Genomic DNA, 16483 nt, shown 5'->3' with positions numbered 1-16483 from the left:
AACAAATATCTGCTGCACCTTTAAGTATTTTTGTATGAAATGTATTTTAGGTATGAGTCATAATGGTGTGTGGGAGCAGTGTGCGTGTGCCAGAGGCCAGGCAGTGAGTCAGCCATGGCTGCTTGAAGTCAGACCATTAGATTAGTTCTACATGGAGGCATTTTCATTTGAATTCTTTCTCTCTCTCTGTCTCTCTCTTACCCTGAGGTTTTCTTTTTTATGACATGGCAAAATCCAAGCAATCATCTCCTCGTTTTTTAAGGTTCTCCTACGTTGGACTAACGAAGTCCCGGGGCGTCAGTCTGGACGGGGGGGGGGGGGCGGGGGGACGGGGGTAGCTGACTCCTTGCCTATTTAATTAAAATCCTACATTATTACATTGTCCTGTGTTTGACCTGTCTGTGACATAGTCCTCTGTGTTATTGTAACTGTGAAACGAAAGGTTCCATTTGGTTATGTTCAGTATCTTATAGAGAAAGGGGTCTTCAACGCTTTTTGATAGATGTTTATTTCAGGTACAGTTTTTAAAGAAACCAGTGATTCACATCCTTTAATGGATGGTGTTCAGGACATTCCACATTATGGTGGCAGAGTAGTAGAATGAGAACTTCCATATGTTTTTGTAGAGTGTTGATCAGGTGTTTAGTGTCTCCATGCTGTGTAGAGTGTTGATCAGGTGTTTAGTGTCCATGCTGTGTAGAGTGTTGATCAGGTGTTTAGTGTCTCCATGCTGTGTAGAGTGTTGATCAGGTGTTTAGTGTCTCCATGCTGTGTAGAGTGTTGATCAGGTGTTTAGTGTCTCCATGCTGTGTAGAGTGTTGATCAGGTGTTTAGTGTCCATGCTGTGTAGAGTGTTGATCAGGTGTTTAGTGTCCATGCTGTGTAGAGTGTTGATCAGGTGTTTAGTGTCTCCATGCTGTGTAGAGTGTTGATCAGGTGTTTAGTGTCTCCATGCTGTGTAGAGTGTTGATCAGGTGTTTAGTGTCCATGCTGTGTAGAGTGTTGATCAGGTGTTTAGTCTCCATGCTGTGTAGAGTGTTGATCAGGTGTTTAGTCTCCATGCTGTGTAGAGTGTTGATCAGGTGTTTAGTCTCCATGCTGTGTAGAGTGTTGATCAGGTGTTTAGTCTCCATGCTGTGTAGAGTGTTGATCAGGTGTTTAGTCTCCATGCTGTGTAGAGTGTTGATCAGGTGTTTAGTCTCCATGCTGTGTAGAGTGTTGATCAGGTGTTTAGTGTCCATGCTGTGTAGAGTGTTGATCAGGTGTTTAGTGTCTCCATGCTGTGTAGAGTGTTGATCAGGTGTTTAGTGTCCATGCTGTGTAGAGTGTTGATCAGGTGTTTAGTCTCCATGCTGTGTAGAGTGTTGATCAGGTGTTTAGTCTCCATGCTGTGTAGAGTGTTGATCAGGTGTTTAGTGTCTCCATGCTGTGTAGAGTGTTGATCAGGTGTTTTCATGTCTCCAGGTTGCTGTGTAGAGTGTTGAGTTAACGTTAAGTGTTGTGTGTCTCCAGGTTGCTGTGTAGAGTGTTGAGTTAACCTTAAGTGTTGTGTGTCTCCAGGTTGTGTAGAGTGTTGAGTTAACGTTAAGTGTCTTGTGTCTCCAGGTTGCTGTGTAGAGTGTTGAGTTAACGTTAAGTGTTGTGTGTCTCCAGGTTGCTGTGTAGAGTGTTGAGTTAACGTTAAGTGTCTTGTGTCTCCAGGTTGCTGTGTAGAGTGTTGAGTTAACGTTAAGTGTCTTGTGTCTCCAGGTTGCTGTGTAGAGTGTTGAGTTAACGTTAAGTGTCTTGTGTCTCCAGGTTGCTGTGTAGAGTGTTGAGTTAACGTTAAGTGTCTTGTGTCTCCAGGTTGCTGTGTAGAGTGTTGAGTTAACCTTAAGTGTTGTGTGTCTCCAGGTTGTGTAGAGTGTTGAGTTAACATTAAGTGTTGTCTCCAGGTTGCTGTGTAGATTGTTGAGTTAACATTAAGTGTTGTGTGTCTCCAGGTTGCTGTGTAGAGTGTTGAGTTAACATTAAGTGTTGTGTGTCTCCAGGTTGCTTTGTAGAGTGTTGAGTTAACGTTAAGTGTTGTGTGTCTCCAGGTTGCTGTGTAGAGTGTTGAGTTAACGTTAAGTGTTGTGTGTCTCCAGGTTGCTGTGTAGAGTGTTGAGTTAACGTTAAGTGTCTTGTGTCTCTAGGTTGCTGTGTAGAGTGTTGAGTTAACATTAAGTGTCTTGTGTCTCCCAATCTGGGAACCCAGAGCCAGGGAGAATGAAAAACAGCGCCCTCTGCTGTTTGTACTATCTCTCACTGGCTCTGGGACAATGGCGACGTAGCACCCGTGCGCAAAGGAAACCAGGGTTTTGGTCTGCCTTCAGCTTTCACTTCCGGTGGTGCCACTATGTATTCATTCCCACTAACAATATTTCTACACGGAACACTAACACCACTTCTCCCAGAGAACGTTTTGGTTATAAGCCCACTTGTTTCTATGATGAAAGAGTAAGTTAAAATGTGAATATCTTTCCGTGGTTTTGTCTGCTCCGCGGACGCTATTGTTAAATTAGTTTGGGTTTGTTTCGAGGGGGAAAGATCGACGGACACGTGAATCCCGCCCACTACATTTGATTGGGTAAAGCGCGGCCTGCTTCCTGATCTGAAGGCACGCCCACTTGTAGCCCAGTGCGTACATGTTATGACGAGCCTTCACGACAGATTCCAACGCAGAGCAGAATCTGTTCTTGAGAGATTATGTGTCTCCAGGTTGCTGTGTAGAGTGTTGAGTTAACGTTAAGTGTCTTGTGTCTCCAGGTTGTGTAGAGTGTTGAGTTAACATTAAGTGTTGTGTGTCTCCAGGTTGCTGTGTAGAGTGTTGAGTTAACTTTAAGTGTTGTGTGTCTCCAGGTTGCTGTGTAGAGCGTTGAGTTAACATTAAGTGTTGTGTGTCTCCAGGTTGCTGTGTAGAGCGTTGAGTTAACATTAAGTGTTGTGTGTCTCCAGGTTGCTGTGTAGAGTGTTGAGTTAACGTTAAGTGTCTTGTGTCTCCAGGTTGCTGTGTAAAGCGTTGCAGCTGCAGCCATGTTCAGGAACAGCTTGAAGATGCTTCTGACGGGCGGGAAGGCCAACCGCAAGAGTAGGAGCAGTGGTGAGTCTCTCTGACTACGCAACACACACACACACACACACACACACACACACACACACACACACACACACACACGCGCGCGCACTCACGCACTCACGCACGCACACTCACACGCATGAGCGCACGCACGCACGCACACATAAGAGCACGCATTTCACACACACACACACACACACACACACACACACACACACACACACACACACACACACACACACACACACACACACACACACACACACACACAGACACACACACACACACATGCCATGACTCAACCTGCACGGTGTCTGTGGAGTGTTCAAACATCCTGTTTCTGCAGGGACTCATGTCTTTGATGTGGCTGTGAGACTCTGTCTAATGAATGGAATCCTGTCTCTGCAACTCCCAGTGTTCTACCTACTGTATAAGTACAGTAGCATTAACACAATGTTCTACCTACTGTATAAGTACAGTAGCATTAACACAATGTTTTACCTACAGTACAAACTACTGTATCATCACCACAGTGTAGAGATACTCTGTTACGAGGGAAAGCCCTGTAGTCATCATTTTACCTGAGAGAAAATACAAAGGTATTGGCATCTAAATGTAAAGTATCAATAGTACAAATACTCAGTATGCAGAATGTCCCATTTCACATGTTTGTCTCAAATGTGTCAAATGATATACTAATTGTATTAGTTGATTTCATCTATATGTGTATAAAGTAGTGTTGGCTGCATACAGTCCTGCTGAGAGAGAGAAGCCTTTTCATGTTGGTGAGGTGGAGAACTGAACATTCTGATGAACATTTCACACTGACTACAGGCTCATGGCCTACAGACTGCTAGCACTAAAACATTACAGCGTTGCTGTCGGGCGGAAATCGCACATTTTGAATACAGGTACTTTTACTTGTAACAAAGTATTTCTACATTGTGGTATTGCTACTTTTACCTAAGTACACAGTGTGAGTACTTCTTCCACCACGGTCCTGGGTAGGGTGGGTAGGTAGGGTGGGTGGGTAGGGTGAGTAGGTAGGGTGGGTAAGTAGGGTGGGTAGGTAGGGTGGGTAGGTAGGGTGGGTAAGTAGGGTGGGTAGGTAGGGTGGGTAGGTAGGGTGGGTAGGTAGGGTGGGTAAGTAGGGTGGGTAGGTAGGGTGGGTAGGTAGGGTGGGTAGGTAGTTAGGGTGGGTAAGTAGGGTGGGTAGGTAGGGTGGGTAAGTAGGGTGGGTAGGTAGAGTGGGTAAGTAGGGTGGGTAGGTAGGGTGGGTAGGTAGGGTGGGTAGGTAGGGTGGGTAAGTAGGGTGGGTAGGTAGGGTGGGTAAGTAGGGTGGGTAAGTAGGGTGGGTAGGTAGGGTGGGTAAGTAGGGTGGGTAAGTAGGGTGGGTAGGTAGGGTGGGTAAGTAGGGTGGGTAGGTAGGGTGGGTAAGTAGGGTGGGTAGGTAGGGTGGGTAAGTAGGGTGGGTAGGTAGGGTGGGTAGGTAGGGTGCTGCCCTGTGGAGGGCACGTAGGGCACACGTTGTGCCTGTGAAATGGGACAGCACTTGGTGGCTGTGCCTCTGTGACGTCATCATCACGCCTCAAATATGTATGCCTGACCGTGTCCAGAGTGTTCATACACACGTATGCACACCCTGTGTGTGTGTGTGTGTGTGTATGTGTATGTGTATGTGTGTGTGTGTGTGTAGAGTAGTGCAGAGGCCCGCAGGGGGAGTGAAGGGCTACAGAAGGCTCTCAGGGCGTTGCTATGCTATCTGCCGCTTTGCTGGAAGCCTTTATTCACTGCTTTCACTGTCTGTGTCTAACACCACAACACACACACACACACACACACACACACACACACAGAGACGCACACACAGCCCATTATGTGTGTGTGTGTGTGTGTGTGTGTGTGGGGGTTGTAAATCCACGCCTCCAGTCTAAAGGACAGACCAAGGTCTAACAGAATCACTACCGGCCCACGACAGACAGGTGGCGCTGGAGGGCCGTGGAGGAAGGAGGGAGGATGTGTCTCTTTGAAAACAGACCCTTTGTATTCACATGTAACTACAAGTACATTTACTCAATGTACTTCTTCCACCACGGTCCTGGGTAGGGTGGGTAGGTAGGGTGGGTGGGTAGGGTGAGTAGGTAGGGTGGGTAAGTAGGGTGGGTAGGTAGGGTGGGTAGGTAGGGTGGGTAGGTAGGGTGGGTAGGTAGGGTGGGTAGGTAGGGTGGGTAAGTAGGGTGGGTAGGTAGGGTGGGTAGGTAGGGTGGGTAGGTAGTTAGGGTGGGTAAGTAGGGTGGGTAGGTAGGGTGGGTAAGTAGGGTGGGTAGGTAGAGTGGGTAAGTAGGGTGGGTAGGTAGGGTGGGTAGGTAGGGTGGGTAGGTAGGGTGGGTAAGTAGGGTGGGTAGGTAGGGTGGGTAAGTAGGGTGGGTAAGTAGGGTGGGTAGGTAGGGTGGGTAAGTAGGGTGGGTAAGTAGGGTGGGTAGGTAGGGTGGGTAAGTAGGGTGGGTAGGTAGGGTGGGTAAGTAGGGTGGGTAAGTAGGGTGGGAAGGTAGGGTGGGTAGGTAGGGTGGGTAAGTAGGGTGGGTAAGTAGGGTGGGTAAGTAGGGTGGGTAGGTAGGGTGGGTAAGTAGGGTGGGTAAGTAGGGTGGGTAGGTAGGGTGGGAAGGTAGGGTGGGTAAGTAGGGTGGGTAAGTAGGGTGGGTAGGTAGGGTGGGTAAGTAGGGTGGGTAAGTAGGGTGGGTAGGTAGGGTGGGTAAGTAGGGTGGGTAAGTAGGGTGGGAAGGTAGGGTGGGTAGGTAGGGTGGGTAAGTAGGGTGGGTAAGTAGGGTGGGTAGGTAGGGTGGGTAAGTAGGGTGGGTAGGTAGGGTGGGTAAGTAGGGTGGGTAGGTAGGGTGGGTAGGTAGGGTGCTGCCCTGTGGAGGGCACGTAGGGCACACGTTGTGCCTGTGAAATGGGACAGCACTTGGTGGCTGTGCCTCTGTGACGTCATCATCACGCCTCAAATATGTATGCCTGACCGTGTCCAGAGTGTTCATACACACGTATGCACACCCTGTGTGTGTGTGTGTGTGTGTATGTGTATGTGTATGTGTGTGTGTGTGTGTAGAGTAGTGCAGAGGCCCGCAGGGGGAGTGAAGGGCTACAGAAGGCTCTCAGGGCGTTGCTATGCTATCTGCCGCTTTGCTGGAAGCCTTTATTCACTGCTTTCACTGTCTGTGTCTAACACCACAACACACACACACACACACACACACACACACACACAGAGACGCACACACAGCCCATTATGTGTGTGTGTGTGTGTGTGTGTGTGTGGGGGTTGTAAATCCACGCCTCCAGTCTAAAGGACAGACCAAGGTCTAACAGAATCACTACCGGCCCACGACAGACAGGTGGCGCTGGAGGGCCGTGGAGGAAGGAGGGAGGATGTGTCTCTTTGAAAACAGACCCTTTGTATTCACATGTAACTACAAGTACATTTACTCAATGTACTCATGTATTTTGTAGTATTTACTTGATTGTTTTCATCTCAGAGGCACATATTGTACTTTTTACTCCACTACAATACATTCTTCAGCTTTAGTTACTCGTTACTTTGCATATCTAGATTATTGGTACAAAACATACATTAACCCATTGAGACCTGAAGCCGACTACATGTCTCCTAAATCTCAACAGTTTTCTGAAAAACGTATGTTTCTATATCAGTGGTGCTCAATCTTTTTCATGTCAAGGACCCCCAAAATTAAAAAAAGGAAAAAAAAGGTAACAAAAAGGAAAAAAAATTACATGTATTTGGCCGCAGACCCCAATCAAAATATTTTGTTCCAGGGACCCCCAGAAGCAAAGATTTGAGTTAAAAATGTTCGCTTTAAAAATATATTATGTTCAAAGATTTGCACACATTTTCATGATTTTTCAAAAATAGCAGATATACAAGCTCGTAGCGCGGCACTCGGTGCCGCGCTATGAGCTTGTATATCTGCTATTTTTGAATAGCCTAAAGTGTAAAATAATGCTTTTTAGCTCAAATCAAAAAATGACACAGTTCCAGGTATTAATGGGTTAACCAATTAAGCCCTATTGTGTACTATTTGCAGCCGATCTACAAGCTCACAACACCTCGCGATGCGAGTCATTCAACACGTTGTCAGCTTGTAGATCGGCTAATTTCCCCCCCCAAAAAAAATGTTTTGGTACTTTTACTTGTATACTTAGTTTTTTTAAGTATATTCTGACGCCGATGCTTTTGTGCTTTTAAACTCACATGACCTTTACTTGGAACAGAGAACTTCTAGCCTGGTTCCAGACCATAGACCCCGCCCACTCTCTGAGTGGACCTCCCCTCTTGGTCTGGTGTTGAAATGTGAACCTATAGGATTTATTCGGTACAAAAAGCACCGTCCAATGAGAGTCGGAGGTGGGGGTGGGTCTAACGACAAGCCAATCAGCGAATATCTGCTAAAGCAAGCTGTGCGATCACGTCAGATGTAGGCGGATCCGTGGATCTCTTGTGATTGGTTTAGGGAAATTCAAATCCCCTCCCCCTTTGTAATCGCCGACACTGGAGACAATTTCAGCCTGAAGCTCCACACAGCTTCAGGCTAGAGAACCTACTACCTTTGTGTTATTGGTACTTGATACTTAATGGATATACTGTGTGTGTGTGTGTGTGTGTGTGTGTGTGTGTGTGTGTGTGTGTGTGTGTGTGTGTGTGTGTGTGCGTGTGCGTGTGTGTGTGCGTGAGATCATGAGCTGGCTGCTAAGCTGTGTGTTTGATGCCAGTGTGAGATGGTTCGATAGGAAGATATTCAACCAGCTTTGATGTTCTGCTGCAAGGAGAATCCTGGCTTTACAAATACTCTGTGTGTGTGTGTGTGTGTGTGTGTGTGTGTGTTCGCGTGTGTGTGCACGAGCGTGCGTGCGCAGGTATACTATACTTTTGAGGTCCGAACATCAACATGGAGTAACAGTCTTCTAGTGAAGTGTTTTGGTCCAAAATGTTTTTTTTACATTAGTTTCATTCCTTCCTTATTGTTTTGCTCTGTCATGTTAACCAACGCCGTCTCTCCTAAATCCCCCCCCTCCCCCACGCTCAATTAACCCTGTTTCTCCGTCGCGCTTCGCAAAGCCACGATCTGTGGAGGCATCTGCCTCCAACGCTCATCTGCCTCCCAACGCTCATCTGCCTCCCAACGCTCATCTGCCTCCCAACGCTCACCGTCGCCGTCGCTCCGCATTGAACGGCAAAACAACAGAAGCACCGTGCCTTATCAAGCCGCCAGCACGGGGGCGAGTCGATAAGGCCACGATTCAGCAAGGCACGATTCAATTAACGACCCAGCCTAGCCTAGGCTAATTGAATTGCGCCGATAAGGAGGTCTGATCAACTGAATTGAAGTGACGCCTGGATTTATTGTGGCGTTGTCATGCGCCGGAAAATAGCCGATCTACAAGCTGACAACGCATCGCATCCGCGACGCGTTGTCAGCTGGTAGATATTTTTCGGCATTAGTCTCCACTTCTGGGATCTCCCAGCATTGGTCTCGCCTTCCCCCCCCCGGAATAAAAGACGCCCCCCACCCCTTGTACGCCTACGCGCTAAGCCGCTATCATCATGATTAGCTATTAGTTGTCATTCATCCTGCAGACTACGCCAGAGCGGAGCGTAATCACATCCCATTCAAGATGTGAAGAGATTGCAGTTCACTGGTGAACACGTTTAATCTGATCTGATGTCCCCCACACTTTTAAGCTGCTTCAGAAAAAAAAAAAAGATATTGTCTCTGTCGGGTGGAAACCTCATGATCCAAAACATTATGTCATATGTTATCAAATTCAAAAGCAGCAAAAGTAGCAGATCTACAAGCTCGAAACGCGGCGCGAAGTGACGCGTTTCGAGCTTGTAGATCTGCTACTTTTTTTTCTTCTTTAAAAATATATATATTTTTGGCTTTTTCTGCCTTTATTTGATATACCATAAATGGGCAACTGGCGGTCCGGGGGCCACATGCGGCCCCCACCTTCACTAAATGCGGCCTGCAGGTTAATATCAGAATACTGATATCAATACTGATATATTATTGATTTCAGCTGTTACAGTTCCAAACATGCAAACATGACCCATTTTAATTAAATAATTAATCTATATTAGTAGCTTAATGACTAGTATTAAAAGTCTATTGTCTTTTTTATGTCCAATGTATTTGTATTTAAGTTCATAAAGTTAACATAAGTATAACTAAATGCATTTGAAATTAAATACAAATGATACTTTTCAGGATTCCAATTCAGAAATAGCAACAAAAAAATATCTGAATTCCGATAAAGAAAATAGCAAAAATAACAGATCTACAAGCAATCTACGGGCTGAAATCTCTTTTGAGGTTGTAGAGCTGCTATTTTTGCTACTTTTGTGTGACATAGGATGACCCGACAGTATATGCAATGTGGCCCCTCTGGAGTGAGAGTGTAAATAGTGGCCCTCTGGAGTGAGAGTGTAAATAGTGGCCCTCTGGAGTGAGAGTGTAAATAGTGGCCCTCTGGAGTGAGAGTGGAAATAGTGGCCCTCTGGAGTGAGAGTGGAAATAGTGGCCCTCTGGAGTGAGAGTGTAAATAGTGGCCCTCTGGAGTGAGAGTGGAAATAGTGGCCCTCTGGAGTGAGAGTGGAAATAGTGTCCCTCTGGAGTGAGAGTGGAAATAGTGTCCCTCTGGAGTGAGAGTGTAAATAGTGGCCCTCTGGAGTGAGAGTGTAAATAGTGTCCCTCTGGAGTGAGAGTGTAAATAGTGTCCCTCTGGAGTGAGAGTGTAAATAGTGTCCCTCTGGAGTGAGAGTGTAAATAGTGGCCCTCTGGAGTGAGAGTGTAAATAGTGGCCCTCTGGAGTGAGAGTGGAAATAGTGGCCCTCTGGAGTGGAGTGGAAATAGTGGCCCTCTGCATCATCAAAGTTGCATCACCCCTACAGTAGACTGACGGAGAGATGAGGAGTGACACGTAGCAGAGGTCGTCGGGAACGGGATTCGAACCCGCGACATGCTGTCAGGCTGTCATTAGCTCCTTGGTGCCCGGACCGCTATGCCAGCCGTCCGCGGCCGTAGATCTGCTACTTTTGGTGCCTTTGTGTGGCTGTAGTTAATTTATGAGAAAACACAAAGGTTAGAATATGGAGATAAGAGGTTTCTGCCCGACGACAACGATGTACAGAGACAGACAGATAGACAGTCCAGTGTAAATGTGTTGGTTGAGGTTCAGTCAGGGTGTGTGTTCAGTACTGTGTTCATATTACTATGAGGACGGCGATTTAGGAATGCCACGTTTACAGTTGTTTCCTTTATTCAACCCCAATGACCAAAATAGTCGATCTGCAAGCTTACTAAGCTTTTAGATTGACTATTTTCAGTGAGCAACGTTGGTGTAATTCCAACAGCCCTAAATGTCACATGATCCCAACCCCCTCACCCCAACCTCAATCTTTTCCTACGTGTAAGCCTAAATAAAATAAAAAACATATAACAACCATTTATCTTGTGAGCACCAAGAAAATGGTTCTTCACAACTACTGTAATTGTGGGGACAATTGGCCCTCACACAAGTATAGTAACACACACACACACACACACGCACGCACGCGCGTGCGCGCGCGTTGCCAAAATGTGAATGAATTGAAAAGGCTCCCATCTGTTGTGCTTGGATTACATGACGTGTTGGGAGCATTGAGCCCCATGATGCAGCTAGAGGACAGAGCATTGAGCCCCATGATGCAGCTAGAGGACAGAGCATTGAGGCCCATGATGCAGCTAGAGGGCAGAGCATTGAGGCCCATGATGCAGCTAGAGGGCAGAGCATTGAGCCCCATGATGCAGCTAGAGGGCAGAGCATTGAGCCCCATGATGCAGCTAGAGGACAGAGCATTGAGCCCCATGATGCAGCTAGAGGACAGAGCATTGAGCCCCATGATGCAGCTAGAGGACAGAGCATCGAGCCCCATGATGCAGCTAGAGCAGGGGTCTTCAACCTTTTCAGGCCAGGGACCCCCAAACTGATGGGGAGATGGAGCAGGGACCCCCTATCTCGTAGGGTAGGGGGGGCTACCACATATATTGTATATTTATGTATACAATTGTGTTTTATATTGCCTGCTCCTATACGCACCTGCCCCAGTAGTGTGCAAAATAAAAAATCTCTACAAAATATGTATAAACATACCATGTTATTGTGCATTGTGCCTCCATGTATCTGTTTGCTATGGATTCATGTTATGTTTAACGACAATTTGACATTTTGGGGGGAAAAAAGGGATTTTTTTATTTATTTATTTTCAAACCAAAATATTGTTTAACAATTTCGAGGACCCCCTGCAGTACCTCCGCGGACCCCCTGTTGAATACCTCTGAGCTAGAGGGCAGAGCATTGAGGCCCATGATGCAGCTAGAGGGCAGAGCATCGAGCCCCATGATGCAGCTAGAGGGCAGAGCATTGAGCCCCATGATGCAGCTAGAGGACAGAGCATTGAGCCCCATGATGCAGCTAGAGGACAGAGCATTGAGCCCCATGATGCAGCTAGAGGACAGAGCATTGAGCCCCATGATGCAGCTAGAGGACAGAGCATTGAGCCCCATGATGCAGCTAGAGGGCAGAGCATTGAGCCCCATGATGCAGCTAGAGGACAGAGCATTGAGCCCCATGATGCAGCTAGAGGACAGATTATTGAGGCCCATGATGCAGCTAGAGGGCAGAGCATTGAGCCCCATGATGCAGCTAGAGGACAGAGCATTGAGCCCCATGATGCAGCTAGAGGGCAGAGCATTGAGCCCCATGATGCAGCTAGAGGGCAGAGCATTGAGCCCCATGATGCAGCTAGAGGACAGAGCATTGAGCCCCATGATGCAGCTAGAGGACAGAGCATTGAGCCCCATGATGCAGCTAGAGGGCAGAGCATTGAGGCCCATGATGCAGCTATAGGGCAGAGCATTGAGCCCCATGATGCAGCTAGAGGACAGATTATTGAGGCCCATGATGCAGCTAGAGGGCAGAGCATTGAGCCCCATGATGCAGCTATAGGGCAGAGCATTGAGCCCCATGATGCAGCTATAGGGCAGAGCATTGAGCCCCATGATGCAGCTATAGGACAGAGCATTGAGCCCCATGATGCAGCTAGAGGGCAGAGCATTGAGCCCCATGATGCAGCTAGAGGGCAGAGCATTGAGCCCCATGATGCAGCTAGAGGACAGAGCATTGAGCCCCATGATGCAGCTAGAGGACAGAGCATTGAGCCCCATGATGCAGCTAGAGGCCTGGGCAGAGCATTGAGCCCCATGATGCAGCTAGAGGGCAGGGCATTGAGCCCCATGATGCAGCTAGAGGGCAGAGCATTGAGCCCCATGATGCAGCTAGAGGGCAGAGCATTGAGCCCCATGATGCAGCTAGAGGGCAGAGCATTGAGCCCCATGATGCAGCTAGAGGGCAGGGCATTGAGCCCCATGATGCAGCTAGAGGGCAGAGCATTGAGCCCCATGATGCAGCTAGAGGGCAGAGCATTGAGCCCCATGATGCAGCTAGAGGGCTGGGCATTGAGTGTCTTGTTGAGAAGGTAAGGAAAACAAAAAATCGCTGGCAGTGGCTGAATTATTGATGTATTTACTCTGGCAGTGAATGAGTTAACCTACATGATGAGTAAGATGAAGTTCTAAATATTGGTTTAGATTTATCGGTTATCGAGGCAAAATGGCCTCTTTGCCCTGCAATGAGTTGAGATGAGAGTTAAATGAAGACTTTGACTGTGTGAGTGTTAATGTGATGGATCAGGATGTGTGTTAGTCAAGATGAAAGGAACTTTGTGTGTGTGTGTGTGTGTGTGTGTGTGTGTGTGTGTGTGTGTGTGTGTGTGTGTGTGTGTGTGTGTGTGTGTGTGTGTGTGTGTGTGTGTGTTGTATTATTGATGCCAGGGGACTCCCCTCAGTGCTTCCTAATGAACACTGAGACATTACCCAGGGTGCCGCGGGGCGGGGGGGATGCTGGCCTGATTGATCCAAAATGGCCTCTCTGGGTTTGAGAGGCCACGCCCCCTTGATGGCTTCATGCTGGAATGCTGGTCTCTATGACTGCAGAAAGAAACCTTTTTAGTTTCTAAGATCCCAGGTTTGATTATGCAGTAGGCCACGGTCCCCAGACCCCCATTTGATACCATTTTCTTATCTCTGGGACCCCCAATCTACACTGTCAAATCCTCAGTGTTAATTTAACCGTGAGAGTGTATTTCATGTATGTCATTGAACCAAATGGACCCGTTCTATTTGGTTTGATTATTATTGTTTATTTATTTACTTTTTTATTATACTTTTTGGGCGGTGAAACCGCCCCTATATGTGAGGTTTGGACATCGACACCCATTCCACCCCCCCAACCCTGCGCTGTGATTGGCCACCAGTGTACCCCCCTAACCCTGCACCGTGATTGGCCAATCACAGTCTATTCAGGACTGTGATTGGCTAGTGAAACATGACACACGTGCATAGCCCTATAAATAGGACTATGCACTTAAAAAAAACACATTTATGGGTTTTTTTAAGTTAGGGGTGTGCAATGGTTGGTCCACAATATTACTTTTCTTTAAGTGAACTTCCATCACTGTGATGACCACTGTGACCACACCGCCCACTTCACACTGGGTGTGATTTTTGGGCGGTGAAACCGCCCCTATATGTGAGGTTTGGACTTTGCACCCCCCCAACCCTGCGCTGTGATTGGCTACCAGTGTACCCCCCTAACCCTGCACCGTGATTGGCCAATCACAGTCTATTCAGGACTACGATTGGCTAGTGAAACATGAGACCACTGTGACCACACCGCCCACTTCACACTGGGTGTGATTTTTTTTTATTATGATGGAAGATGGCTCTGTCTTATCAGGCAGATTTCAACAACAATATACACAGTACACAGTACAAACAAATACCCCAAATATTTTGAGCACACGTTATTATTTTCCTTAATATTCACCACTGCTGCTTACCTAGTGTAAACACTGTCATGGTACATAGTAGTAGTACCTGTTGACAACAGATACTGTGACCATTCTTGCCAGTTGCAACCTGTGCACCAGAGCTGATCAGTTATCATAACACCCCCCCCCCACCCCCCTCACCCATGGTGGAGGTGGAACATTCCAGAGAGCGGAGATGTGTGAAGGCAGGCAGGCATCCTTGACAGGAATCAAACGGCTTCAGTCTAATCGTGGGGGCTCTTAATTGACAGCTCATTTTCCGCCGCGGTGGGAGAAGGAAAAAGAAAATCCAATTAGCGCTCAGCAAATAAAGCTGGGATGTGCCTGGACCCGATGACTGACTGACTGACAGCGTGGCCGGGCCTTAATGCAGTGTGGAGGAGGTGTTAGTGTCACTCTGCCCTCACAGGGAACACACCTGCGTCTCATCAGGATCTGGTGGTCACAGTCACACTGGAACGTCAGGCCAGGGGAAATGGATGCTAGACGCCCTGAGGGCAGCTGGATCTGAGTTCAGCCCTCCCTCATATCCCTCTAATCCAGAGGTCTTCAACAGGGGGTCCGCGACCCCTAGGGGGTCCGCGGAGGTACTGCAGGGGGTCCGCGAAATTGTTTGATTTAAAAAAAAAGTTTTTAAAAAAATGTAAATTTTTTTCCCAAAAATGTCAATATGTCTTTAAACATAACATGACATATTTGAATAGCTTAGTATTGAATGCACAATAACATGGTATGTTTATACATATTTTGTAGAGAAAGAAAAGGTATTTTGCACACCTACTGGGACAACCTGTGGGTAGGAGCAGGCTCCAGGCAACCATTTGTTCATGTTTATTCATATAAAACACAATTTTATATATAACTATACGATATATGTGGTGGCCTACCCCCTACCCTACGAGGTAGGGGGTCCCTGCTCCATCACCCCATCAGTTTGGGGGTCCCTGGCCTGAAAAGGTTGAAGACCTAATCAACCACTTCATGCCTATATATACTTTGCCGTACGGTCGAATAGGGAAAAATAGCCGAAAAATAGCCGATCTACAAGCACACACAAAAACACTTAAAGAAGAATTCTGGACTAGTCTTTTCCTAACCCTTCTGTTGAGTAGGGTTCATACTGTTTACTGTCATCTGTTTGCGAACGCAGCGGAAGAAGGCGCGCCTCCGCTTAAGTGGAGCTTACTATGAAACCGTGCTCGGGTTGTGTGTGTGTGTCTCTGTGTGTGTCTCTGTGTGTCTGTGTGCACTGCCTGTGTGCAGCTCCTCTGAGATAAATATAGCAGCTACAGTCACGTACCATACATCAAATGAAAGCTCTTTGAAAACTGAACACACCTGTCAAGGTTGCGTTTAAGCCCGCCCCCTCCCCCGGAAGCCACGCCCCGGAGAAGGCTCCTAAAAACTCCCCGTTGAAACCCCATGTTAAATGAAAAGTGCCCGAATCGCTCCGAAACTTTTTCTACCCTCCCTAAGTGGGGGTCTCCGAACAAATCACCCCGGAAGTGGGTGAAACAGGCACTTCAAACACTTTGTTGAATTGTTCAAAAACATTCAAAGTTTTTTTTTGTGAATTTGTATTTTTCGAAGATGCTCCTTTTAACGCAGATTTTTTTTTATTGGTTACTTTTTTTTTTTAAACTTTTTTTTATTTAGATTTTTTTTTGCGTACGCTTCCCGCGTTTGCGCGTCTTACTTGTGAGTAGGGTTCATACTGTTTACTGTCATCTATTGAGTATGGTTCATACTGTTTACTGTCATCTATTGAGTATGGTTCATACTGTTTACTGTCATCTATTGAGTTGGGTTCATAATGTTTACTGTCATCTATTGAGTAGGGTTCATACTGTTTACTGTCATCTATTGAGTTGGGTTCATAATGTTTACTGTCATCTATTGAGTAGGGTTCATACTGTTTACTGTCATCTATTGAGTATGGTTCATACTGTTTACTGTCATCTATTGAGTATGGTTCATACTGTTTACTGTCATCTATTGAGTAGGGTTCATACTGTTTACTGTCATCTATTGAGTATGGTTCATACTGTTTACTCACATCTTGCACATTTCTAAGTCTCTCTGGTCCTGCTACTGTAAATGCCTTGGTTGTGATTGTAAATGGTCTGTGTTGTGTTGCTTTGTGTCACAAGACGAGTTTAAACGTCTTATCATTTTCAGGCCCATGCGACTCCCCTGAGGTAGACATGAATAATTATCCTATGGATATGTTGTTAATAGACAGCAGACACACACACATTTACATACATATTGCTTGTATCGTTTTACGCTGAGTAAGCGCTGGAATGCCCAATGCATTGTGGGTCATCTGCCACTAGTGAGCATTCTGTGGTACAATGACAGTAAGGGCTGCGACTACAGATGAC

The 16483-nt window shown here is 46.8% G+C and overlaps 2 protein-coding genes across 5 annotated transcripts in view; both read left to right on the top strand.

Annotated features, from left to right (window-relative positions):
* Nucleotides 1-16483, top strand: part of LOC308104861 (ankyrin repeat and SOCS box protein 12-like) — a 396083-nt gene that overhangs the window by 145198 nt on the left and 234402 nt on the right. The window lies entirely within an intron of this gene.
* The window catches only part of tanc2b (tetratricopeptide repeat, ankyrin repeat and coiled-coil containing 2b), a 332731-nt gene that overhangs the window by 105534 nt on the left and 210714 nt on the right, over nucleotides 1-16483 (top strand). For all 4 annotated transcript variants that reach the window (XM_080455415.1, XM_080455412.1, XM_080455411.1 and 1 more), the window contains exon 3: nucleotides 3025-3121. In XM_080455415.1, coding sequence (XP_080311541.1) covers nucleotides 3055-3121 — 67 coding nt within the window. In that variant the 5' untranslated portion in view covers nucleotides 3025-3054. The remainder of the gene's footprint in view (nucleotides 1-3024; nucleotides 3122-16483) is intronic.

This window comes from Gymnoscopelus braueri (assembly GCF_963280865.1).
Source record: "Gymnoscopelus braueri genome assembly, chromosome: 17".
NCBI classification, from domain to species: Eukaryota; Metazoa; Chordata; class Actinopteri; order Myctophiformes; family Myctophidae; genus Gymnoscopelus; species Gymnoscopelus braueri.
Note: the sequence above shows the minus strand (reverse complement) of the source record. Positions and strands in the feature narration are given on the sequence as shown.